General features: G+C 48.9%; 1 protein-coding gene across 1 annotated transcript in view; it reads right to left on the bottom strand.

Annotated features, from left to right (window-relative positions):
- Positions 1 to 27820, bottom strand: part of vps37d (VPS37D subunit of ESCRT-I) — a 79265-nt gene that overhangs the window by 37138 nt on the left and 14307 nt on the right. Inside the window, exon 2 of the mRNA XM_085964345.1 lies at positions 4451 to 4622. Coding sequence (XP_085820471.1) covers positions 4451 to 4622 — 172 coding nt within the window. The remainder of the gene's footprint in view (positions 1 to 4450; positions 4623 to 27820) is intronic.

The following is a 27820-nucleotide window of genomic DNA, read 5'->3' on the forward strand; positions in this document are numbered from 1 at the left end:
TTAAAAAGTGCTATCAGTGATCTGAGCTGATCCAGATTAAACAGTGTGTTTCGCCTGCTCGTGGTTGGCATGCTCTGTTTATGCCACTGCAGGTTTTAACAGCTGTCTGCGTGTGAATTAAGCACGGTGATGCAGGGACACAGTGTAAAGGTGTACAAAGGTACTGCCTCCCTGCAGCAGCAGGGCAAGTATGCATGTTAATCCCAGTCTGTATATTGCCTTGACCCATGTGATACTCAGTCTGTATCTTATCCTGGTCTGTGCGCTTTCAAGGAATTGAGAGAGAGAAGGTGACCATAAAAAGAGAAGGGGGGTGGGGGGAGAAAGCTATGAGAGTGAGAGGAAATCAGAAAGATGCTGAGTGTGCCTACTGGTGGCTCAGCAGATACAACACGGGAACAAAGCAGCCGCAAGATGGTCACACCAAGCCTGTGAAGCCCTGAAGGTAGCCCAACACTGCAATAGGTGTGTTACAATGTTACATGTGAAAAATGTTTAAAAATGGACTGTAATCCGCTCATTGATGCGTTCTTTCCGTGCGCCTACAGTCGGTTAGCAGGCGTTTCCTGAACGCTGGTTCTTCCACCCTCCATAAACTTGAGCTTATCCAAAGCTCTGCTGCCCCGTGTCCTAACTCGCAATGTTCACCCATCACCCCTGTGCTCGCTGCCCCGTGTCCTAACTCGCACCAAGTCCCGTTCACCCATCACCCCGTGCTCACTGCCCCGTGTCCTAACTCACACCAAGTCCCGTTCACCCATCACCCCCTATGCTCACTGCCCCGTGTCCTAACTCACACCAAGTCCCGTTCACCCATCACCCCCTGTGCTCACTGCCCCGTGTCCTAACTCGCACCAAGTCCCGTTCACCCATCACCCCGTGCTCACTGCCCCGTGTCCTAACTCACAATGTTCACCCATCGCCCCCTGTGCTCACTGCCCCGTGTCCTAACTTGCACTAAGTCCCGTTCACCCATCACCCCTGTGCTCACTGCCCCGTGTCCTAACTTGCACCAAATCCCATTCACCCATCACCCCTGTGCTCACTGCCCCGTGTCCTAACTCGCACCAAGTCCCGTTCACCCATCACCCATGCTCACTGCCCCGTGTCCTAACTTGCACCAAGTCCCGTTCACCCATCACCCCCTGTGCTCACTGCCCCGTGTCCTAACTCGCAATGTTCACCCATCACCCCGTGCTCACTGCCCCGTGTCCTAACTTGCACCAAGTCCCGTTCACCCATCACCCCGTGCTCACTGCCCCGTGTCCTAACTTGCACCAAGTCCTGTTCACCCATCACCCCGTGCTCACTGCCCCGTGTCCTAACTTGCACCAAGTCCCGTTCACCCATCACCCCCTGTGCTCACTGCCCCGTGTCCTAACTTGCACCAAGTCCCGTTCACCCATCACCCCCGTGCTCACTGCCCCGTGTCCTAACTTGCACCAAGTCCCGTTCACCCATCACCCCTGTGCTCACTGCCCCGTGTCCTAACTCGCACCGAGTCCCGTTCACCCATCACCCCTGTGCTCACTGCCCCGTGTCCTAACTCACACCAAGTCCCGTTCACCCCTCACCCCCTGTGCTCACTGCCCTGTGTCCTAACTCACACCCAGTCCCATTCACCCATCACCCCGTGCTCACTGCCCCGTGTCCTAACTCACACCCAGTCCCGTTCACCCATCACCCCCTGTGCTCACTGCCCCGTGTCCTAACTTGCACCAAGTCCCGTTCACCCATCACCCCCTGTGCTCACTGCCCCGTGTCCTAACTCGCACCCAGTCCTGTTCACCCATCACCCCTGTGCTCACTGCCCCGTGTCCTAACTCACACCAAGTCCCGTTCACCCCTCACCCCCTGTGCTCACTGCCCTGTGTCCTAACTCACACCCAGTCCCATTCACCCATCACCCCGTGCTCACTGCCCCGTGTCCTAACTCACACCCAGTCCCGTTCACCCATCACCCCCTGTGCTCACTGCCCCGTGTCCTAACTTGCACCAAGTCCCGTTCACCCATCACCCCCTGTGCTCACTGCCCCGTGTCCTAACTCGCACCCAGTCCTGTTCACCCATCACCCCTGTGCTCACTGCCCCGTGTCCTAACTCACACCAAGTCCCGTTCACCCATCACCCCTGTGCTCACTGCCCCGTGTCCTAACTCACACCAAGTCCCGTTCACCCATCACCCCTGTGCTCACTGACCCATGTCCTAACTCACACCAAGTCCCGTTCGCCCATCACCCCCTGTGCTCACTGCCCCGTGTCCTAACTCACACCAAGTCCCGTTCACCCATCACCCCCTGTGCTCATTGCCCCGTGTCCTAACTCACACCAAGTCCCGTTCACCCATCACCCCTGTGCTCACTGACCTACATTGGCTCCCAGTTCAGCAACGCCTCATTTTTAAAATTCTCATCCTTGTTTTCAAATCCCTCCATGCCCTCGCCCCTCCCTATCTCTGTAACCTCCTCCAGCCCTGCAACCCTCCGAGATATCTGCTCTCCTCCAATTCTGGCCTCTTGCGTATCCCCGATTTTAATCATCTGCCCTAATAGCTCCTTATATGGCTCGGTGTCAAATTTTGTTTGATAACGCTCCTGTGAAGCACCTTGGGACGTTTTGCATTGTTAAAGGTGCTATATGAATGCAATTTGTTGTTGGGTCACGTTTGTGTCAGACTTAATGCTGAGTCACAGCTCTGCCAGTACAGCTGTTGGCTCTGTCAAAAGAGCAGGTCTGAAATCTGTCCACAAAGGAGACTCTGCTGGTGGTGAGTATCTGACCTTCACTCAGTCTTTTTGTGATGTTAATAAAAGCATGTCGATGATTTTGACCAGCCGATCACGCAGTAGCTCAAGGCAGAGCGAGGCTGAGGCAGCAATGTGGCGGCATGGTTTAAACATTCATGCATGCGCTGGTATTTACTCTGTCATTTCCAGCAGTTACTTTTATTGTCTTCAACTATTTTTAACCGTCTACTTTATTGGAAATATTTCCCCCATTTTCCTCCCCTCCTCTGAACATTGATAGGGTACATAGGAACAGGAGTAGGCCATTCGGCTCCTTGAGCCTATTCTGTCAATCTATCAGATCATGGCTGATTTGTATCTCACCTCCATTTACCCACCTTTAATCCATATCCCTTGATACCCTTACTTAACAAAAACATTTTGATCTGACTCTTGAAAACATCAATTGTCCCAGCATCCACAGCCTTTTGGGGGAGCTAGGTCCACATTTCCCCTGCCCTTTGTGTGAAAAAGTGCTTCCTGATTTCACTCCTAAACAGTCCAGCTCTAATTTTAAGATTAGGCCCTCTTGTTCTGGATTGCCCCACCAGACAAAATAGTTCCTCCGTATCTATAGTAATCTGGGATGTAATGTTTAAGTTATCCACCAGATGGAGCCAAAGATTAAGGGATCATATTCACCAGTGTTTAAGGTAATGTCCTGGTACACCAGTTAGGATGGTAATGTGGCATTGCATTATGGGTATGACTCAGAGGTGATCCTCCATCTTGCATCGTGCAGTTAGAAATACTGTGTATTGCTTGCAGCCTGTAAGAGATGTTTCTCTGCTACACCGTATAATTAAACAGTTGGGTTTTGTTCCTTAAGATCTCGCTTCTCTCAGTTTCGGACCTTACCACTCGGATATCACAGTATCTACCCATTCAAATGCCTTAATCATTTTAAACAACTCAATTAGGTTTAAACACAAGGGAATACAAGCCTAGTTTATGCAACCTATCCTCATAATTTAACCCTTTAAGCCCCACGCTGTACCCACTCCAAGGCAAATATTTCTTTCCTGAGTTGCAGTGCCCAAAACAGAACACAGTGCTCCAACTGAGGTCTGAGCAAGGCGCTGCACAACTGAAGCATCCACTTCCTCACTTTTGCATTCTACCCCCAACTTGAGATAAAGGTCAAAATTCCATTGGCCTTTTCGATTACTCTTTGTACTTGTGCAATAGCTTTTAGTGATTTGTGTACATGGGCCCCTAAATCCCATTGCTCCTCCACAGCTCTCAAACATGTGCTTGCCATGGGTGCTGAACATCTCCAGTATCTCTCCCCATTGGTTGTTCTTCATGTGTGTGACCAAACAGTGAAACCTGGATTTACCAATTAGCAACTCACATTATAAATGGGTTAATGCTGGCATTAAAATAACACAGATTGGAAAATATAGGCTTGGGTATAGACCAACTTGGATGCTGAACCTTACCCTTATTGTCGCCTGATTTTCCAGCTGATGTCGCCAACTTGTGATAAGGAGCAGGGGCACTGGGGGATTTGAACTGCTCCCTGGCCGGGGTTCTGTCCACCTGTTACTCTTCTTTTCATCTGTGTGTGTGGGCTGATTGCAGGATTATACAGGAAAAGGCTGGCTGTAATCTGGGGGGAGGGGGGTACGGGGTGGGCAGCAGGCTGAAGAAGTGTTGCTTACCCGCTTTTCTCTGCTTGTACTGATAAACTGCAGTCACCTCCTGCAGCTCCTGGTATTTCCTGGCCAAACGTAGTTTGCTGTCATCTAGCCGAGGCTGCAGGCTGAGGTTGTCTTCTGCCATCTTCCGGTTACCGGCTAGGAGCATCTCCCGCTCCAGCTGCAGCGTCTGTAACTAGAAGCAGAAACACATGCGTTAGACCCGGAGATGCACCAGTACCAGGTGCAACGGATGAGGTTTTGTAACCAAGGTTTCTCAGTGCATTTTGAGCAACGTGTCTGTTTTGATATAATTTGTGTTGTGTGCAGTTCTTCCACAATGGCATTCCATTGGCGTTAATGCACGGTGGGCATCATGATGCTTTTTGTGACAAACTTTGAGGAGAGGTTCTCTCCCCAGCTACGTGGGTTTAAAGTCGCCAATCTGTGTGCTCTTTTTGTTCTGTAATGATGGAGCTGACTAAAATAATGCAGCAACGATAAATAAAATACTTGTGATAATGTTATAAACCATTCCCACTTTCATTGTTTGAGTACTTTTCAAAAGGGCACCAGGTTCACTGATTCTGACAATGCTTGCTGTTGAAAGGCAGGAGCCCGATAACAATAATTCCATCGATTAGGGTGACATTCTCTGTTAAAGAGAGGCGGATGATTCTGGAACGAAGAGTTATGAAGAATCACTAAACTGCACATGCTTTCTTTTTCTTGCCCATCAATTTCATTCCTTTGTCACCTGAAGGTGCTGATTCTCACTGGGGTAAGTAAGGGTCCACAGGCAGACCTCTGGTACATCACTCAAAGGGCCATTCTTTACTTCTGAACCTATGCAGGGTATCGAAAGGGCAGCGGGTGCCGACAGGCATGGGGCGTCATAGCTGAGTCCGGTCCCATGACCAATCAACATCCAACGTGCACGTTTCAGCAGGGGGTCACTGGATGGTGATCAGAAACAGAATCACTGGCTGCTGTTCCAAGCCGCATGTGTGAGAGAGTGTGCGTGTGTGCATTAGGGTGTGTATGTGTGGGAGTGTGAGAGTGTGAGGTAGAGGGCCATACCAGCTTGAACTGCATATTTTGTAGAATGTGGTGACTGTAGGCTGTCATTGTAGGATTTAAAGGGGTACTGTCATCAGGTAAGGTATCCTGCATGGTTACTAAAGAGTGGTATCATAACACAAGTAGTGATACAATCAGTAATCACACGTTATAAACTTACTACTCTTAACTTCATTTACATTTTTATTTTAAAAAGTACAGCACCCACCCCCACGGCTGGGCAGGTGGTGACATTATCCACAGAATGCATATTAAATTGAAGGCAATTTTTCTCACTTTTTTTAAACCACAGTTTTAGGAAGGTACAATTTTCTGCACTTTCTACAATCTTGGGTGCATTAGGGTGTGATAAAAGCAACACTTTTGTGTGACAATAACCAGGGGGCATAGATTTTAAAGTTATTGGTCAGAGGTTTAGAGGGGATTTGAGGAGAAATGTTTTCACCCTGAGGGTGGTGGGGTCTGGAACTCACTGCCTGAAAGGGTGGTAGAGGCAGAAACCCTCATCACATTTAAAAAGTACTTGGATATGCACTTGAAGTGCCGTAACCTATAAGGCTACGGACCAAGTGCTGGAAAGTGGGATTAGGGTGGATAGCTCTTTTTCGGCCGGCATGGACAAGATGGGCCAAATGGCCTCATTTTGTGCTGTAAATTTCTATGATTCTAACACACCAGCTATAACGTTGCAGAACCACATGTTAAACCGCTAACGGTTGTTAATGAGCTTAAACCTGCAGACTTGGCGAATTCTCCTGTGTGGCACACAAGCTCAAGTTCTTCCCATTTTGATTGGTTAAGGTAAACCAATATACCCGGAATGCCCCGTGGCAACACATACCTGTAACAGTAAGCATTTTGGCTTTTTTACTTAGGGAAAGTTGGAGGCCATAGAGGGAACAGCCCCTTGACTTCTCTGCATACGGCGTATCACCAGCTTTGGATACATTCAACAGACCTCACCCACTTTTAAATGCTGTGAAGGTGAAATCATGTAACTGGCATCAACAGGAATCATGCATTAGGAGCGTGAAATGTTACATCATCCGACACAGGAACTGCATTTAATTAACGCGTGCTATGTCGGGGATGTCTTAAAAGCTCAAGTGCTGAATCATATTTTTAAATGTGTTATTTTTGCACCTTTCAGCCTAAGGAACATTTTATGAAGGAAGATTCAGCCAAGAGTCGAAGGCGTAAATGAAGTGAAGCAAATTTGCTAGCGATCCGGGGCTGCTTTAGGCCTCTAGAAGCTTCCAGTTGTCACATGCTCTTCATTCTTTCTGTTTGATAATAAATTGTACCAGTAACCTATTGAGTGAGATGAGTGTACATTAATTAAAGAGTGGGGGTGATTGTGCAGGGTGTCAAACGAGTGCCGGTTGGAAATTCTGTATAAGTAATGAAGAAGTAATGAGGTATGTGAGTATTGAACTCAAAATAGTAGCAGTCAACTCCTGTGCTCAGTTCATAACGAATACGTTGGGCACATCAGAGATAATTGTTGCTTGCACCATCTGAATCTGTATAATAATTCCCTCCCTAAATCTCCCCGCCTCGCCACCTCTTTCTCCCCCTTTAAGACGCTCCTTAAAAGTTACTTCTTTGACCTAGCTTTTGGTCACCTGTCCTAATGGCTCCTTCTTTGGCTCAGTGATAATTTCTGTCTGATTATGCTCCAGTGAAGTTTTACTGTGTTAAAGGCGCTATATAAATACAAGTTGTTGTTGTTGTTGAAATAAGTAACATTCATTCATGTTATGCTAATAACAGGTTAAATGTCAGTAGGTTAATAACTGTTCAGGAGTCCTCTTAATAACATGCTAACCATGTTTACATAATCAGTCATGGTACTGTACATTGCTCATGGAGTTTGTATAGAGTTGTAAAGTACTAGCTTTAGTTAGTCAATTGTAAATTTCAAAACGGAGATCGATAGATGTGTATTAAGTGATAGGGAGCGAAGGCAGGCAGATCAGCTATGATCTAACTGAATGGTGGAACAGGCTCAAGGGGCTGAACGACCTACTTCTGTTCCTATGACTTCTCGTGTGCACACATCCCAGAAACACAACTGATGGGCTTGACCTCAATGGTAAGACATGGTCGAGGTGTGTGCAGCACTTTCCCATCAGGACAGCCCAGGTTCCTGCACTCACCGTCACTCAATACGTGTGTCTCACTTCCCCAATGTCTATGATCCATCTAATTTCTCCTACTGCTCTATCAACAGCTCCTGAACAGGCAGCACATTTCACGTTTCTTTCCTCTTAAGTTAAGCCTGAATAATTTAGGAAAAAATATTGCAATTGCTGCTTAACAAGGGAAAAAATGGGAATGCTGTGTGGTAACGCCTAACATACCTGTTCACTCCCTGGAGGAACTGTTAAAGTGTGGGCAAATATTCCCACCTGCTCTCCATCAACAACAGAGACAATTAATGTAAACCTTGATGCAGATTTTCCTTATGGTCTTCTCAAGAATCTTCTTTCAAAACTTATGCTTCAAAATATGGCCCACATGTTGTTTGACTTCTCAGCGAGCTCACAAGGACAGGAGAAACACTGGAGCTTGAATGAAAACAGAAACATCATTCATCCATGGCGTTTTCCGACATCGATTCCAAATGCTCTGAATTACTGCCCAGTGCCGGTTCAGTCCTAGGAATCAGTTCAATTGCAGTTTCTTGTCACTTTGCCATGAATTTTAGTCTGATTTTAATTTTAGCTTTCAGGAAAAAATTAGATTTGATTTTAGTTTATTATGCTCCTGAAGTTAATGGGTGGTGCTGGGTTAACTGATCAGTGGGTGGTGCTGGGTTAATTGATCAGTGGGTGGTGCTGGGTTAATTGATCAGTGGGTGGTGCTGGGTTAACTGATCAGTGGGTGGTGCTGGGTTAATTGATCAGTGGGTGGTGTTGGGTTAATTGATCAGTGGGTGGTGCTGGGTTAATTGATCAGTGGGTGGTGCTGGGTTAATTGATCAGTGGGTGGTGCTGGGTTAATTGATCAGTGAGTGGTGCTGGGCTAATTGATCAGTGGGTGGTGCTGGGTTAATTGATCAGTGGGTGGTGCTGGGTTAATTGATCAGTGGGTGGTGCTGGGTTAATTGATCAGTGGGTGGTGCTGGGTTAATTGATCAGTGGGTGGTGCTGGGTTAATTGATCAGTGGGTGGTGCTGGGTTAATTGATCAGTGGGTGGTGCTGGGTTAATTGATCAGTGGGTGGTGCTGGGTTAATTGATCAGTGGGTGGTGCTGGGTTAATTGATCAGTGGGTGGTGCTGGGTTAACTGATCAGTGGTTGGTGCTGGGTTAACTGATCAGTGAGTGGTGCTGGGATAAATGATCAGTGGACAGTGCTGGGTTAACAGATCAGTGAGTGGTGCTGGATTAACTGATCAGTGATTAGTGAGGGGTTAACTGATCAGTGCGTGCTGCTGGGTTAACTGATCAGTGAGTGGGGCTGGGTTAACTGATCAGTGCGTGGTATTGGGTTAACTGATCAGTGCGTGGTTGCTAGGTTAACTGATCAGTGCGTGGTTGCTGGGTTAACTGGTCAGTGCATGGTGCTGGGTTAATTGATCAGTGAGTGGTGATGGGTTAACTGATCAGTGGGTGGTGCTGGATTAACTGATGAGTGAGTGCTGCTGGGTTAATTGATCAATGAGTGGTGCTGGGTTAACTGGTCAGTGAGTGGTGCTGGGTTAACTGATCAGTAAGTGGTGCTGGGTTAACTGATCAGTGGGTGGTGCTGGGTTAATTGATCAGTGGGTGGTGCTGGGTTAATTGATCAGTGAGTGGTGATGGTTTAACTGATCAGTGAGTGGTGCTGGGTTAATTGATCAGTGAGTGGTGCTGGGTTAATTGATCAGTGAGTGGTGCTGGGTTAACTGATCAGTGGGTTGTGCTGGGTTAACTGATCAGTGAGGGGTGCTGGGTTAGCTGATCAGTTGGTGGTGCTGGGTTAATTGATCAGTGGGTGGTGCTGGTTTAACTGATCAGTGAGGGGTGCTGGGTTAGCTGATCAGTTGGTGGTGCTGGGTTAACTGATCAGTGGGTGGTGCTGGGTTAATTGATCAGTGGGTGGTGCTGGGTTAACTGATCAGTGAGTGGTGCTGGGTTAATTGATCAGTGGGTGGTGCTGGGTTAATTGATCAGCGGGTGGTGCTGGGTTAATTGATCAGTGGGTGGTGCTGGGTTAATTGATCAGTGGGTGGTACTGGGTTAACTGATCAGTGAGTGGTGCTGGGTTAATTGATCAGTGGGTGGTGCTGGGTTAATTGATCAGTGGGTGGTGCTGGGTTAACTGATCAGTGAGTGGTGCTGGGTTAATTGATCAGTGAGTGGTGATGGTTTAACTGATCAGTGATTGGTGCTGGGTTAACTGATCAGTGAGTGGTGCTGGGTTAATAGATCCGTGAATGGTGCTGGGTTAACTGATCAGTGGTTGGTGCTGGGTTAACAGATCAGTGAGTGGTGCTGGATTAACTGATCAGTGAGTGGTGCTGGGTTAATAGATCCGTGAATGGTGCTGGGTTAACTGATCAGTGGATAGTGCTGGGTTAACAGATCAGTGAGTGGTGCTGGATTAACTGATCAGTGATTAGTGAGGGGTTAACTGATCAGTGCGTGCTGCTGGGTTAACTGATCAGTGAGTTGTGCTGGGTTAATTGATCAGTGAGTGGTGCTGGGTTAATTGATCCGTGAATGGTGCTGGGTTAACTGATCAGTGGTTGGTGCTGGGTTAACTGATCAGTGCGTGCTGCTGGGTTAACTGATCAGTGAGTGGGGCTGGGTTAACTGATCAGTGCGTGGTATTGGGTTAACTGATCAGTGCGTGGTTGCTGGGTTAACTGATCAGTGCGTGGTTGCTGGGTTAACTGATCAGTGCGTGGTTGCTGGGTTAACTGGTCAGTGAGTGGTGCTGGGTTAATTGATCAGTGAGTGCTGCTGGGTTAACTGATCAGTGAGTGGTGATGGGTTAACTGATCAGTGGGTGGTGCTGGATTAACTGATGAGTGAGTGCTGCTGGGTTAATTGATCAATGAGTGGTGCTGGGTTAACTGGTCAGTGAGTGGTGCTGGGTTAACTGATCAGTGAGTGGTGCTGGGTTCACTGATCAGTGAGTGGTGCTGGGTTAACAGATCAGTGAGTGGGGCTGGGTTAACTGATCAGTGCGTGGTTCTGGGATAACTGATCAGTGAGTGGGGCTGGGTTAACTGATCAGTGAGTGGTGCTCGGTTAAATGATCAGCGAGTGGTGCTGGTTTAACTGATAAGTGGGTGTTGCTGGGTTAACTGATCAGTCGGTGATGCTGGGTTAACTGATCAGTTAGTGGTGCTGGGTTAACTGATCAGTGAGTGGTGCTTTGTTAACTGATCAGTGGGTGGTGATGGGTTAACTGGTCAGTGGGTGGTGATGGGTTAACTGATTAGTGAGTGGTGTTGGGTTAATTGATTAGTGGGTGGTGCTGGGTTAATTGATCAGTGGGTGGTGCTGGGTTAATTGATCAGTGGGTGGTGCTGGGTTAATTGATCAGTGGGTGGTGCTGGGTTAATTGATCAGTGGGTGGTGCTGGGTTAATTGATCAGTGGGTGGTGCTGGGTTAATTGATCAGTGAGTGGCACTGGGTTAACTGATCGGTGAGTGGTGCTGGATTAACTGATCGGTGGGTGGTGCTGGATTAACTGATCGGTGGGTGGTGCTGGATTAACTGATCAGTGAGTGGTGCTCGGTTAACTGATCAGTGGGTGTTGCTGGGTTAACTGATCAGTCGGTGATGCTGGGTTAACTGATCAGTGCGTGATGCTGGGTTAACTGATCCGTGAGTGGTTGCTGGGTTAACTGGTCAATTGGTGGTGATGGGTTATCAGGTCAGTGGCTGGTGATGGATTCGCTGATCAGTGGATGGTGCTGGATTAACTGATGAGTGAGTGGTTGTGGTAAACCACTGTTTGTATTCCACTGTGTACATGCCTGGACATGCCTCGGCTGACTCCTCCCACAAGTCCTAGTATAAAGGTGACTGCTCCCCAGCCCTTTGTATTTCTGGACCGGTCGACCACTCGAGGCAGACCTTCATTCTTTTGTTAATAAAAGCCTTTAGTTACTCTCTTAACTCTCAGGGCTAGATTTTCAGTATAGACAGTTTTGGGGCGCTAACCTTAGCGCCCGCCCGAAGTTAGCGCCCGCCCCAAAGTAGCGCCCCGTTGCCGGAAATTCAGTGGCTTCGCCCTAAGAGGTTGGTGGAGCGCTAAAAGAGGCGTTCCACTACTATCTTTAGGCGCTAAGCCGGCGGTGCAGAGCGCAACACCCGAGCTCGGGCGCAGCGCACGGCAGACACTCTGGTGCCAGTGAGCTCTTAAAGGGGAAGGGTGCATGTGTTTTTTTCAAAGGCAGAGTCGAGGAGGAGGAGGAGGAGGAGGAGGAGGAGGAGGAGGTGGTGGTGGTGTCCGGAAACATAAATACGCCATTACACACTGCATCCTTCCACACAACACATGCAGACTGCCGTTTATAGTGCAGGAGGAGTGCCCTTTAATTTGCGCTCCCCAGGGTGTGTTGCGTTCCATTTTACAAACGCTCTGGACGCCAGCCGCACAATGGGGCGGTCCGACTGAAGTTTGGATTCGGGGCGGCCAACGGGCGTTGCACGAGGATGTGACGTCATTTTCTGCGTGCGCATCCGGGCGGCCGCTAAACTTTGCGCCGGCGCTAACGGGCAACTTAATTTGGGGCGGGGCGCAAACTGCGCTGCGCCCGGGCGCTACACGCATAGCGCCCGAAAATCACTTCTCTTAAGGCGCTAACTGCTGGTGCAAGCAACTGAAAATCTAGCCCTCAGTCTTTTATGAGTAATTGATAGCGCATCAGTGGTGCTGGGTTAAATGATCAGTGAGTGGTGCTGGGTTAACTGATCAGTGAGTGGTGCTGGTTTAACTGATCAGTGAGTGGTGCTTTGTTAACTGATCAGTGGGTGGTGATGGGTTAACTGGTCAGTGGGTGGTGATGGGTTAACTGGTCAGTGGGTGGTGATGGGTTAACTGATCAGTGAGTGGCTCTGGGTTAATTGGTCAGTGAGTGGTGCTGGGTTAATTGATCAGTGAGTGGTGCTGGGTTAACTGATCAGTGGTTGGTGCTGGGTTAACTGATCAGTGGATAGTGCTGGGTTAACAGATCAGTGAGTGGGGCTGGGTTAACTGATCAGTGAGTGGTGCTCGGTTAAATGATCAGCGAGTGGTGCTGGGTTAACTGATAAGTGGGTGTTGCTGGGTTAACTGATCAGTGAGTGATGCTGGGTTAACTGGTCAATTGGTGGTGATGGGTTAACAGGTCAGTGAGTGGTGCTGGGTTAACTGATCAGTGAGTGGTGCTGGGTTAACTGATCAGTGAGTGGTGCTGGGTTAACTGATCAGTGAGTGGTGCTGGGTGAACTGATCCGTGGGTGGTGCTGGATTAACTGATCAGTGAGTGGTGCTTTGTTAACTGATCAGTTGGTGGTGCTGGGTTAACTGATCAATGAGTGGTGTTGGGTTAACTGATCAGTGAGTGGTGCTGGGTTAACTGATCAGTGAGTGGTGCTGGGTTAACTGATCAGTGAGTGGTGCTGGGTGAACTGATCCGTGGGTGGTGCTGGATTAACTGATCAGTGAGTGGTGCTTTGTTAACTGATCAGTTGGTGGTGCTGGGTTAACTGATCAATGAGTGGTGTTGGGTTAATTGATCAGTGAGTGCGGCTGGGTTAATTGATCAGTGAGTGGTGCTGGGTTAACTGATCGGTGGGTGGTGCTGGATTAACTGATCAGTGAGTGGTGCTGGGTTAACTGATCAGTCGGTGATGCTGGGTTAACTGATCAGTGCGTGATGCTGGGTTAGTTGATCAGTGCGTGATGCTGGGTTAACTGATCTGTGAGTGGTTGCTGGGTTAACTGGTCAATTGGTGGTGATGGGTTATCAGGTCAGTGGCTGGTGATGGGTTCGCTGATCAGTGGATGGTGCTGGATTAACTGATGAGTGAGTGGTGCTGGGTTAAATGATCAGTGAGTGGTGCTGGTTTAACTGATCAGTGAGTGGTGCCAGATTAACTGATCAGTGAGTGGTGCTGGGTTAACTGATCAGTGGTTGGTGCTGTGTTAACTGATCAGTGAGTGATGCTGGATTAACAGATCAGTGAGTGGGGCTGGGTTACCTGATCAGTGAGTGGTGCTGGGTTAACTGATCAGTGAGTGATGCTGGATTAACAGATCAGTGAGTGGGGCTGGGTTAACTGATCAGTGGTTGGTGCTGGATTAACTGATCAGTGAGTGGTGCTGGGTTAACAGATCAGTGAGTGGGGCTGGGTTAACTGATCAGTGGTTGGTGCTGGATTAACTGATCGGTTGGTGGTGCTGGATTAACTGATCGGTTGGTGGTGCTGGGTCAACTGATCAGTGAGTGGTGCTGGGTTAACTGATCGATGAGTGGTGCTGGGTTAACTGATCAGTGGGTGGTGCAGGGTTAACTGATCAATGGGTTGTGCTGGGTTAATTGATCAGTGGGTGGTGCTGGCTTGACTGATTAGTGAGTGGTGCTGGGTTAACTGATTTGTGGGTAGTGCTGGGTTAACTGATCAGTGAGTGGTGCTGGGTTAATTGATCAGTGAGTGCGGCTGGCTTTACTGATCAGTGCGTGGTTGCTGGGTTAACTGATCAGTGACTGGTGCTGTGTTAACTGGTCAATTGGTGGTGATGGGTTAACTGGTCAGTGGGTGGTGATGGGTTAACTGCTCAGTGGGTGGTGCTGGGTTAATTTATCAGGGAGTGGAGCTGGGTTAATTTATCAGGGAGTGGTGCTGGGTAAACTGATCAGTGAGTGCTGCTGGGTTAACTGGTCAGTGAGTGGTGATGGGTTAACTGATCAGTGAGTGGTGCTGGATTATCTGATCAGTGAGTGGTGCTGGGTTAACTGATCAGTGGGTGGTGCTGGGTTAACTGATTATTGAGTGGTGATGTGTTAACTGATCAGTGGGTGGTGATGGGTTAACTGATTATTGAGTGGTGATGTGTTAACTGATCAGTGAGTGGTGCTGGATTAACTGATCAGTGGTTGGTGCTGTGTTAACTGATCAGTGAGTGATGCTGGATTAACAGATCAGTGGTTGGTGCTGGATTAACTGATCGGTTGGTGGTGCTGGGTTAACAGATCAGTGAGTGGGGCTGGGTTAACTGATCAGTGAGTGGTGCTGGGTTAACTGATCAGTGAGTGGTGCTGTGTTAACTGATCAGTGAGTGATGCTGGATTAACAGATCAGTGAGTGGGGCTGGGTTAACTGATCAGTGGTTGGTGCTGGATTAACTGATCAGTGAGTGGTGCTGGGTTAACAGATCAGTGAGTGGGGCTGGGTTAACTGATCAGTGGTTGGTGCTGGATTAACTGATCGGTTGGTGGTGCTGGATTAACTGATCGGTTGGTGGTGCTGGGTTAACTGATCAGTGAGTGGTGCTGGGTTAACTGATCGATGAGTGGTGCTGGGTTAACTGATCAGTGGGTGGTGCTGGGTTAACTGATCAGTGAGTGGTGCTGGGTTAATTGATCAGTGGCTGGTGCTGTGTTAACTGGTCAATTGTTGGTGCTGGGTTAACTGATCAGTGCCTGGTGCTGGGTTAACTGATCAGTGAGTGGTGCTGGGTTAACTGATCGATGAGTGGTGCTGGGTTAATTCAGCAGTTGGTGTTGCTGGGTTAACTGATAAATGAGTGGTGCTGTGTCAACAGATCAGTGGGTTGTGCTGGGTTAACTGATCAGTGAGTTGTGACTGATCAGTGAGTGGTGCAGGGTTAACTGATCAATGGGTTGTGCTGGGTTAATTGATCAGTGGGTGGTGCTGGCTCGACTGATTAGTGAGTGGTGCTGGGTTAACTGATTTGTGGGTAGTGCTGGGTTAACTGATCAGTGAGTGGTGCTGGGTTAATTGATCAGTGAGTGCGGCTGGCTTTACTGATCAGTGCGTGGTTGCTGGGTTAACTGATCAGTGACTGGTGCTGTGTTAACTGGCCAATTGGTGGTGATGGGTTAACTGGTCAGTGGGTGGTGCTGGGTTAATTTATCAGGGAGTGGAGCTGGGTTAATTTATCAGTGAGTGGTGATGGGTTAACTGATCAGTGAGTGGTGCTGGATTATCTGATCAGTGAGTGGTGCTGGGTTAACTGATCAGTGGGTGGTGCTGGGTTACCTGATTATTGAGTGGTGATGTGTTAACTGATCAGTGGGTGGTGATGGGTTAACTGATTATTGAGTGGTGATGTGTTAACTGATCAGTGAGTGGTGCTGGATTAACTGATCAGTGAGTGGTGACTGATCAGTGAGCGCTGCAGGGTTAACTGATCAATGGGTTGTGCTGGGTTAACTGATCAGTGACTGGTGCTGTGTTAACTGGTCAATTGGTGGTGATGGGTTAACTGGTCAGTGGGTGGTGATGGGTTAACTGCTCAGTGGGTGGTGCTGGGTTAATTTATCAGGGAGTGGAGCTGGGTTAATTTATCAGGGAGTGGTGCTGGGTAAACTGATCAGTGAGTGCTGCTGGGTTAACTGATCAGTGGGTGGTGCTGGGTTAATTGATCAGTGGGTGGTGCTGGCATGACTGATTAGTGAGTGGTGCTGGGTTCACTGATTGGTGAGTTGTACTGGGTTAATTGATCAGTTGGTGGTGCTCGGTTTATTGATCAGTGAGTATTGCTGGGTTAACTGGTCAATGAGTGGTGCTGGGTTAACTGATCAGTGAGCGGTGCTGGGTTAACAGATCAGTGAGTGGTGATGGGTTAACTGATCAGTTAGTGGTGATGGTTTAACTGATCAGTTAGTGGTGCTTGGTTAACTGATCAGTGGGTGGTGCTGGGTGAACGGATCAGTGGATGGTGCTGGGTTAACTGATCAGTGAGTGGGGCTGGGTTAACTGATCAGTGAGTGGGGCTGGGTTAACTGATCAGTGGGTGGTGCTGGGTTAACTGATCAGTGAGTGGGGCTGGGTTAACTGATCAGTGAGTGGTGCTGGGTTAATTGATCAGTGAGTGGTGATGGGTTAACTGATCAGTGAGTGGTGCTGGTTTAACTGATCAGTGGGTGATGCTGGATTAACTGATCAGTGAGTGGTGCAGGGTTAACTGATCAATGGGTTGTGCTGGGTAAATTGATCAGTGGGTGGTGCTGGCTTGACTGATTAGTGAGTGGTGTTGGGTTAACTGATCTGTGGGTAGTGCTGGGTTAACTGATCAGTGAGTGGTGCTGGGTTAATTGATCAGTGAGTGCGGCTGGGTTAATTGATCAGTGAGTGGTGCTGGGTTAACTGATCAGTGGGTGGTGCTGGGTTAGTTGATCAGTGTGTGGGGCTGGGTTAACTGATCGGTGCGTGGTTCTGGGTTAACTGATCAGTGGTTGGTGCTGGATTAACTGATCGGTGGGTGGTGCTGGGTTAACTGATCAGTGAGTGGTGCTGGGTTAATCGATCAGTGAGTGGTGCTGGGTTAACTGATCAGTGGTTGGTGCTGTGTTAACTGGTCAGTGAGTGGTGTTGAGTTAACTGATCAGTGGGTGGTGCTGGGTTAACTGATCAAGGAGTGGTGCTGTGTTAACTGGTCAATTGGTGGTAATGGGTGAACTGGTCAGTGGGTGGTGATGGGTTAATTTATTAGGGAGTGGTGCTGGATTAGCTGATCAGTGAGTGGTGCTGGGTTAACTGATCAGTGGGTTAATTGATCAGTGAGGGTTGCTGGGTTAACTGATCAGTGGGTAGTGCTGGGTTAACTGATCAATGAGTGGTGCTGGGTTAACTGATCAGTGGGTTTATTGATCAGTGAGTATTGCTCGGTTAACTGATCAGTGGGTCGTGCTGGGTTAACTGATCAATGAGTGGTGTTGTATTAACTGGTCAATTGGTGGTGATGGGTTAACTGGTCAGTGGGTGGTGATGGGTTAACTGATCAGTGGGTGGTGCTGGGTTAACTGATCAGTGGGTGGTGCTGGGTTAACTGATTGAGTGGTGATGGGTTAACTGATCAGTGGGTGGTGATGGGTTAACTGGTCCGTGGGTGGTGATGGGTTAACTGATCAGTGAGTGGTGACTGATCAGTGAGTGCTGCAGGGTTAACTGATCAATGGGTGGTGCTGGGTTAATTGATCAGTGGGTGGTGCTGGCATGACTGATTAGTGAGTGGTGCAGGGTTCACTGATCGGTGAGTTGTACTGGGTTAATTGATCAGTTGGTGGTGCTCGGTTTATTGATCAGTGAGTATTGCTGGGTTTATTGATCAGTGAGTATTGCTGGGTTAACTGGTCAATGAGTGGTGCTGGGTTAACTGATCAGTGAGCGGGGCTGGGTTAACAGATCAGTGAGTGGGGCTGGGTTAACTGATCAGTGCGTGGTTCTGGATTAACTGATCGGTGGGTGGTGCTGGGTTAACTGATCGGTGGGTGGTGCTGGGTTAACTGATCAGCGAGTGGGGCTGGGTTAACTGATCAGTGAGTGGTGCTCGGTTAACTGATCAGTGAGTGGTGCTGGGTTAACTGATCAGTGAGTGGTGCTGGGTTAACTGATCAGTGAGTGGTGCTGGGTTAACTGATCGATGAGTGGTGCTGGGTTAACTGATCAGTGAGTGGTGCTGGGTTAATTGATCAGTGGGTGTTGCTGGGTTAACTGATCAATGAGTGGTGCTGTGTTAACTGGTCAATTGGTGATGCTGGGTTAACTTGTCAGTAGGTGGTGCTGGTTTAACTGATCAGTGGGTGCTGTTGCGTTAATTGATCAGGGAGTGGTGCTGGGTTAACTGGTCAGTGAGTTTTTTTTAATTCATTGATGGGATGTGGGCGTCGCTGGCTGGCTAGGCCTGCATTTAGTGCCCATCCCTAATTGCCCTTGAGAAGATGGTGGTGAGCCGCCTTCTTGAACCGCTGCAGTCCATATGGTGTAGGTACACCCACAATGCTGTTAGGAAGGGAGTTCCAGGATTTTGGCCCAGCGACAGTGAAGGAACGGCGATACAGGTCCAAGTCAGGATGGTGTGTGGCTTGGAGGGGAACTTGTAGGTGGTGATGTTCCCATGCGTCTGCTGCCCTTGTCCTTCTAAGTGGTAGAGGTCGCGGGTTTGGAAGGTGCTGTTGAAGGAGCTTTGGCGAGTTGCTGCAGTGCATCTTGTAGATGGTACACACTGTAGCCACAGTGCGCCGGTGGTGGAGCGAGTGAATGTTGAAGGTGGTGGATGGAGTGCCAATCAAGCGGGCTGCTTTATTCTGAATGGTGTCGAGCTTCTTGAGTGTTGTTGGCGCTGCACTCATCCAGGCAAGTGGAGAGTATTCCATCACACTCCTGACTTGTGCCTTGTAGATGGTGGAAAGGCTTTGGGGAGTCAGGAGGTGAGACACTCGCCGCAGAATTCCCAGCCTCTGGCCTGCTCTTGTGGCCACAGTATTTATATGGCTGGTCCAGTTCAGTTTCTGATCCATGGTAACCCCCAGGATGTTGATAGTGGGGGATTCAGCGATGGTAATGCCATTGAATGTCAATGGTAGATGGTTAGAGTCTCGCTTGTTGGAGATGGTCATTGCCTGGCACTTGTGTGGTGCGAATGTTACTTGCCACTTGTCAGCCCAAGTCTGAATGTTGTCCAGGTCTTGCTGCATATGGACACGGACTGCGTCAGTATCTGACGAGTCTTGAATGGTGCTGAACAGTGTGCAATCATCAGCGAACATCCCCACTTCTGACCTTATGATGGAGGGAAGGTCATTGATGAAACAGCTGAAGATAGTTGGGCCTACGACACTGCCCTGAGGAACTCCTGCAGTGATGTCATGTGATTGAGATGAATGACCTCCAACAACTACAGCCAACTTCCTTTGTGCTAGGTATGATTTCAACTAATGGAGAGTTTTCCCCTTGATTCCCATTGACTTCAGTTTTGCTAGGGCTCCTTGATGCCACACTCGATCAAATGCTGCCTTGATGTCAAGGGCAGTCACTCTCACCTCACCTCTTGAGTTCAGCTCTTTTGTCCATGTTTGGACCAAGGCTGTAATGAGGTCAGGAGCCGAGTGGCCCTGGCGGAACCCAAACTGGGCGTCAGTTTGCAGGTTATTGCTGAGTAAGTGCCGCTTGATAGCACTGTCGACGACACCTTCCATCACTTTGCTGATGACTGAGAGTAGACTGATGGGACGGTAATTGGCCGGATTGGATTTGTCCTGCTTTTTGTAGACAGGACATACTTGGGCAATTTTCCACATTGCCGGGTAGATGCCAGTGTTGTAGCTGTACTGGAACAGCTTGGCTAGGGGCGCAGCTAGTTCTGGAGCACAAGTCTTCAGTACTATTGCTGGAATGTTGTCAGGGCCCATAGCCTTTGCAGTATCCAGTGTCTTCAGCCGTTTCTTGACATCACGTGGAGTGAATTGAATGGGCTGAAGACAGGCTTCTGTGATGCTGGGGACCTCAGGAGGAGGCCTGTAAAGTCTGTGGGTTGTGCAGTAAATAAATACACAGACTTTTGAAGTACAAACAAACAGGTCTTTACTATTCAGAGGTCAGGGCGAATCTGCCCTAGTTATCCTGTAACATCACTTATATACTGGTGTGGTCACTGTCGGTATTACCGTATACAGAAGCCAATCAAATAGTGCCACACCTAAAGTAGTTCTCTTAAAGGTGAACGGTTACACTCAATCGTTCCCTTAAAGGTAGACGGGTACATACACTACAATCCTCCCTTTTTAGCTTATTACTTACAGGGTCCCCGTTAAACATACATATCTTCAACTTCACATAACAATTTACAGATATACTCTCGGTGGAGAACAAACAATTTACAGAGATAATTCCGGTGGAGTCAACGTCATATAAAACAGTTTACAGATATACTTTCGGTGGGAACAGTTCACAGGTTCAGTCTCTGCGGAAACAATTCATAGATTCAGTCTCTGATCTTGACTCATTCCGAACAGCATCTCTTTGGTGTAGCCGGTTCACATGGCTAGCGTGACTCCTCCATAGCCTTTTTCTTAACGTAACAGCTTGACCTTCCGTCCTGTTGAACCAGCAGTGCGGACTTTTACAACCAACTGGCTGTCTTGATAATTTTCGGGTTTTCAACTAATTTAGCTCCTTTCATGGTGTCCCGCCTGAGATGATAGTATTTTAGACAGTTATTATCTCCTGCTTCTTCTTTTTCTTTTCTGCCTTTTTGAAACTCTTGGAGCTCCTTTCTCTGCGGCCATCTGTAGCGCCACCAACTCTCTATGTTCATTAGACCTTAAGTGCTTCATGCGGATTTCTGTACTTTGGGAGTTTTCATCCCAAACTGGGCAGACCAGATCCTCGTAATATTCAGTGTCACTCAATAGGTCAGGATAGTATTCGGGGTCGTCCTGAGTTAGGCCAGTGAGGGGCCCTTCTACTTCCTTCTTATCCAACTGGACGTTAGCCGACGGTGGTTCCTTCTCTGACCATCTTTCTTGAAAAGACTTCTTCAAGCATTCATATTCATCCCGCTCTTCCTGGGATGTCTGCCATTCCTTCACGCCTGGCCTCATTTGTGAGTTCAATACCTTCCCTTCCATCGGGGATTCCGTTATCAGGCTATTTAATCCTTCTACTGAAGTAGCTGTTTCCGCATTCTTCTGTTCCCCTTGACGTAATTCAGCATACTTTTGACATCCATGTGCAAGCTGTGTTGCCCCCTCAGCTCTCTCCGTGACTTTTGGAAGCTCCGAATTCTTTCCCTTTGAAACCTGAAACTCGTGTTCCCATTTTGGGGTCTTGTCCCTCAGCGTGTATAAGAGTTGGCTGGCCGGTAACTCTTCTACGGGGACACTGTGGATTAGCGCCTTCTCCATTTCATCCACCTTTCCCTCCAATGTTTTCACCTTCCTTTCCTCCGGTCCTTTGGTTTTAAGCGCTCGAAGAAATTGCGCCTTGGTGTTCTCTAACTCCTGATCAGGGGCCATTCCTACAGTCTCTGTGTTCCTTCCATTGGCCTTTCCTTCCACTGCCCGGATTCCTAGTTGAATATGTTCTTCAAGTTGTTGGACCTCTGCCATTGCCGCCTCATATTTGTCTTGGGTTTCCTTCAATAATTTAACGAGTTCTTGGACATCTTGAATTTCACGTTCTGCTATGTCTTCCACCTCTAATTTTCCATCTACGGATGGAATCTCTACCGATGAGTCTGTCTTGGCCTGGAGCTCGTCAAACATTTCCTGCAGCCTTTGTAATTCTTGCTCAAGTTCAAACTTTAGTTGTTCATATGCTTTCACTAAAACTAGCTTTTCGGAGGTTGCCGAGTTAACCCCTTCCAGGATTGTAGTCTGGGCCCGTTCATACTGTTCCTTCAACTTGTTACATTCTGCTTGCAACGAGTCGTAGAGATGAACTGGGATAAAATCCTGGCTTCCTGAAGATTCCTCTTCCTTTAGGTCGTTCTGTAAATAGTCTAGTTCCTGAACAGTTTCAGGGAGATGTGATCGGTACTTGGCCACGATGGCTCTATGGTCGCTCTTTTCTCGAGCTAGCTGTCTCTGTTGTCTTTCCAGGTTCTCCCATTCAGTGTCCCAGAACTTTTCCATATTTTTCATCTCTTGTACGAGACGGTCACTCCACTGTTCTAATTGTTGTCGTACTTTGACATAAGTTTGAGTCCGAGCTCGGTGTTCTTCCGTCGTGGATGAATCCTTAGCTTGAACAGGCTCAGAATTCTCTGTCAACCTGGAGTTCTGCTCTGTAACTTTATTCTTCTTGGTGACATAAGTCTTTCTGCATGTCTTTGTTTCCTTCCCCATCGTCGGCAAGTCCCCTTTAGCCTTGTCATGCATATTTGAATTGGTCTTATCGTCATCCATCTCAGAATCTGAGCTGATAGCTTGCACCGAATCCTCCTTCATTATGGCTTTTAGGTAGTGCCATTCCATGTCTATTTTCTTAATCCACTCCCGTCCTAGAAGTGGTGGTCCTCCCTCAGGTAATACGTACAAATTCATTCTTGGGTGTTCTTTCCCTCTATCTCTCACCTTGACTCTTATTTTCCCCACGGGGTATACATTATGCCCCGTGTATGTCTGTAATACGAACTTGGTATTTCTCAAAGGTATGTGAGAGAATAGCCGGTGGTAGTCCCTTCGGTTGATGACTGATAGAGCTGATCCAGTGTCCAGCTCCATTCGTACTTGGACTCCAGCTATTTTTAGTACAACCCAAATCGTTTGTAGATCAGTTTCTTTCCCCACATTGTGGATCTTCAGACTACCCAGCTCCTGGTTGTTTGGGTCTGAGTCTGAATTCTGTTCGTCTGAACTCTTTTCAGCCACCTTGTGTACCTTGTTGTACTTTTCTTGTGGTGGCTTCCGTTGATTGTTGGTCTTTTTCCCGGACCTGCATACCTTCGCGATGTGACCCAGTTTGCCACATTTCCGACACTCTTGGTTCTTAAACCAGCAGTGATTCTGGTCGTGCGTGGTCTTCCCACAATGGTAGCATTTTGTTGTGCTCGAAGTAATTTGGTCCACCCCGAGTGCCGCCGCCTTTAGCTGCATTTCGGCCGTTCCTTTCGCTGCGGCTTCGTGTGATGCAGCTATGAGGACAGCCCTGTCCAGTGTGAGGTCGTTTTCTTCCAGTAGTCGCTTCTGCGTTCCTTCTTTGGACAATCTGCATACGAACTTGTCCCGCAGTGCCTCTGTCAGATTCCCTCCGAACTGGCAGTATTTCGCTAGCCTACGCAGTTCGACCAAGTATTCCGCATTGCTTTCGTCTTTCCTCTGCGTTCTTGCGTAGAATTTGAATCGTTCAGCCAGCATCAGCGGTGTGGGGTTCAAGTGGTCCTTCAGCACAGCCACAATTTCTTCGAAGGTCTGATCCACTGGTTTAGCTGGTGCTATTAGATGCTTCAAGAGCCCATATGTTTTTGCCCCCATCGAGTTTAGCAATGTTATCGCCTTGTCGTCTTCCTCTATTTTGTTGGCTTCGCAATAGATCTCTATGCGTTCCACGTACGTGGCCCAGTCTTCTATTTCAGAATTAAAATCGTTAATATTCCCTCGCTTAGGCATCTTTCTTTCTTTGAAGCAGCACAGTATTTCTTTAAGTATTATTTATTATCTTTTTTTTTTCTAAAATGGCGGTTTTCCTGCGAAAATGGCGGTTTCCCGCTCTTCCTTTCTCTCCCCGCCCACTTCAATGGCGGTTTCCCGCCTCTGTCGTCTTCTCCACCTAATGGCGGCTTTCCGCGTTTCTCCCTGGCGTAAGGGGTACGCTTTTCCCACAGCGGACAGGTTCAGCCGCTGGGCTGGCTCTCGGACAGCTCCCCTTACTCGGCTCTGTCTTTTCCTCCCGCCCGCACGGCTCTACCGGCGCTGGGTACACCCCGTTAACGGAGGACAGTTCAGCCGCTGGACTGGCTCTCGCGCAGTCTCTCTCTCCCCGTGCTCGGCTCTGTCTCTTCCTCTCCCGCACGTTCGGTTCTACCGGCTCTGGGTACTCCGTAGGTGGAGAACAGTTCAGCCGCTGGACTGGCTCTCGCGCAGTCTCTCTCCCCGTTCTCGGCTCCTGTTCGCTCTCCCACTCCCGCACGTTCGGTTTTGCCGGCTCTGAGTACCCCGTTGGTGGAGAACAGCTCAGCCGCTGGACTGGCTCCTCGCAGTCTCTCACTCCGCACCCGGCTCTCACCCGCACGGTTCCCGTTTGCCTCCCCAGCCCTCTCGCAGACCGGTGTTTCCCTCCCCAGCTGCGGCTGGGTTTCTCCTCCCGCGCCTACTCGCAGGCTCAGCGCTTCGTGGCTGCCCGGATTTTTCCCGCCGATCGCGGTCCGGCTGTCACCCGACGCCGTTGGACCCGACTTTTGGCCGGTATAGCTCCCCCTCGACCGAGGTCGAGTGCTCTGCCCTTCTCCTCCGGATACTTCTACCCCTTCCCCTACTCACAGTCTCTTCGGCCGCCTTGTTTCTTGCTGGTCGGCTCACTCCACACCGTGGTAGCAGGGTAATCAGTGCCTGTTGCTGATGAAGCTTTTGTTGCTAGTCTTCCAGCTTCTGTAAAGTACCACACTTTCTGTTGTTGTAGCCTCGTGTTTTCTTTTGGTAGCACGACGAGGGCGGTTGCCTCTCTTCGACGCTCTTTGTTACTTTGCTATTCTTGCCGCAGGATACGATCGGACTCGTCGCCACTGTAAAGTCTGTGGGTTGTGCAGTAAATAAATACACAGACTTTTGAAGTACAAACAAACAGGTCTTTACTATTCAGAGGTCAGGGCGAATCTGCCCTCGTTATCCTGTAACATCACTTATATACTGGTGTGGTCACTGTCGGTATTACCGTATACAGAAGCCAATCAAATAGTGCCACACCTAAAGTAGTTCTCTTAAAGGTGAACGGTTACACTCAATCGTTCCCTTAAAGGTAGACGGGTACATACACTACAAGGCCAAGATGGATCATCCACTCGGCACTTCTGGCTGAAGATAGTTGCAAATGCTTCAGCCTTGTCTTTTGCACTCACGTGCTGGGCTCCAGCATCATTGAGGATGGGGATATTTTTGGAGCCTCCTCCTCCTGTTAACTGTTTAATTGTCCACCACCACTCACAACTGGATGTGGCAGGACTGCAGAGCTTTGATTTGATCCGATGGTTGTGAGATCGCTTAGCTCTGTCTATCGCATGTTGCTTCCATTGTTTGGCATGCAAGTTGTCCTGTGTTGTAGCCTCACCAGGTTGACACCTCATTTTTCGGTATGCCTGGTGCTGTTCCAGGGTTGATCTCCCGGCTTGATGGTAATGGTAGAGTGAGGGATATGCCGGTCCATGAGGTTACAGATTGTGGTTGAATACAATTCTGCTGCTGCTGATGGCCCACAGCGCCTCATGGTTGCCCAGTTTTGAGTTGCCAGATCTGTTCGAAATCTGTCCCATTTAGCACGGTGGTAGTGCCACACAACACGGTGGAGGGTGTCCTCAACATGAAGACGGGACTTCGTCTCCACAAGGACTGTGTGGTGGTCACTTCCCCCAATGCTGTCATGGACAGATGCATCTGCAACAGGTCGATTGGTGAGGACGAGATCAAGTAGGTTTTTCCCTCGTGTTGGTTCTCTCACCACCTGTCGCAGACCCAGTCTGGCAGCTATGTCCTTTAGGACTCGGCCAGCTCGGTCAGTTGTGGTGCTACCGAGCCACTCTTGGTGATGGACATTGAAGCCCCCCACCCAGAGAACATTTTGTGCCCTTGCTACTCTCAGTGCTTCTTCCAATTGGTGTTCAACATGAAGGAGTACAGCTGAGGGAGGGCGGTAGGTGGTAATTAGCAGGAGGTTTCCTTGCCCATGTTTGACTTGATGCCATGAGACCTCATGGGGTCCTGAGTCAATGTTGAGGACTCCCAGGGCTACTCCCTCCCGACTGTATACCACGGTGCCACCACCTCTGGTGGGTCTGTCCTGCCGGTGGGACAGGACATACCCAGGGATGGTGATGGTGGTGTCTGGGACATTGGTTGTAAGGTATGATTCGGTAATTATGACTATGTCAGGCTGTTGCTTGACTAGTCTGTGGGACAGCTCTCCCAATTTTGGCACAAGCCCCCAGATGTTGGTAAGGAGGACTTTGCAGGGTCGACAGGGCTGGGTTTGCCGTTGTCGTTGTCGTTTCTGGTGCCGAGGTCGATGCCGGGTGGTCCGTCCGGTTTTATTCTTATTGTTTTTAGTAGCGGTTGTTTACAACTGAGTGGCTTGCTAGGCCATTTCAGAGGGCATTAAGAGTCAACCACATTGCTGTGGGTCTGAAGTCACATGTAGACCAGACCAGGTAAGGACGGCAGATTTCCTTCCCTAAAGGACATTAGTGAACCAGATGGGTTTTTGTAACAATCGACAATGGTATCATGGTCGCCATTACTAACACTAACATTTGTGGTGCTGGAATAACTGATCAGTGAGTGATGCTGGGTTAACTGATCATTGGGTGGTGAGGGGTTAATTGATCAGTGAGTGGTGCTGGGTTAACTGATCAGTGAGTGATGCTGGGTTAACTGATCAGAGGTTGGTGCTGGGTTAACTGATCAGTGGGTGGTGAGGGGTTAATTGATCAGTGAGTGGTGCTGGGTTAACTGATCAGTGAGTGGTGAGGGGTTAATTGATCAGGGAGTGGTGATGGGTTTACTGGTCAGTGAGTGGTGATGGGTTAACTGGTCAGTGAGTGGTGCTGGATTAACTGATCAGTGAGTGGTGCTGGGTTAACTGATCAGTGAGTGGTGCTGGGTTAACTGATCAGTGGGTGGTGCTGGGTTAACTGATCAGTGAGTGGTGCTGGGTTAACTGATCAGTGGGTGGTGCTGGATTAACGGATCAGTGAGTGATGCTGCGTTAACTGATCAGTGGGTGGTGAGGAGTTAATTGCTCAGGGAGTGGCGCTGGGTAAACTGGTCAGTGGGTGGTGCTGGGTTAACTGGTCAGTGGGTGGTGGTGGGTTAACTGATCAATGAGTGGTGCTGGGTTAACTGATTAGTGGGTGGTGCTGGTTAACTGGTCAATGAGTTGTGCTGCGTTAACTGATCAGAGGCTGGTGCTGGGTTAACTGGTCAGTGAGTGGTGCTGGCTTAACTGATCAGTGAGTGGTGCTGGATTAACTGATCAGTGGGTGGTGCTGGGTTAACGGATCAGTGAGTGATGCTGCCTTAACTGATCAATGGGTGGTGAGGGGTTAATTGCTCAGGGAGTGGCGCTGGGTTAACTGATCAGTGAGTGATGCTGGGTTAACTGATCAATGGGTGGTGAGGGGTTAACTGATCAATGGGTGGTGAGGGGTTAATTGATCAGTGGGTGGTGCTGGGTTAACTGATCAGTTGGTGGTGCTGGGTTAACTGATCAGTGAGTGGTGCTGGGTTAATTGATCAGTGAGTGGTGCTGGGTTAACTGATCAGTGAGTGGTGCTGGGTTAACTGATCAGTGGGTGGTGCTGGGTTAACTGATCAGTGAGTGGTGCTGGGTTAACTGATCAGTGAGTGGTGCTGGGTTAACTGATCAGTGAGTGGTGCTGGGTTAACTGATCAGTGGGTGGTGCTGGATTAACTGATCAATGGGTGGTGAGGGGTTAACTGATCAATGGGTGGTGAGGGGTTAATTGATCAGTGGGTGGTGCTGGGTTAACTGATCAGTTGGTGGTGCTGGGTTAACTGATCAGTGAGTGGTGCTGGGTTAATTGATCAGTGAGTGGTGCTGCGTTAACTGATCAATGGGTGGTGAGGGGTTAACTGATCAATGGGTGGTGAGGGGTTAATTGATCAGTGGGTGGTGCTGGGTTAACTGATCA

The sequence above is a fragment of the Somniosus microcephalus genome, chromosome 22 (genome assembly GCF_052327205.1).
Source record: "Somniosus microcephalus isolate GS21.2 chromosome 22, FLI_Smic_1.0, whole genome shotgun sequence".
Classification (NCBI taxonomy): Eukaryota; Metazoa; Chordata; class Chondrichthyes; order Squaliformes; family Somniosidae; genus Somniosus; species Somniosus microcephalus.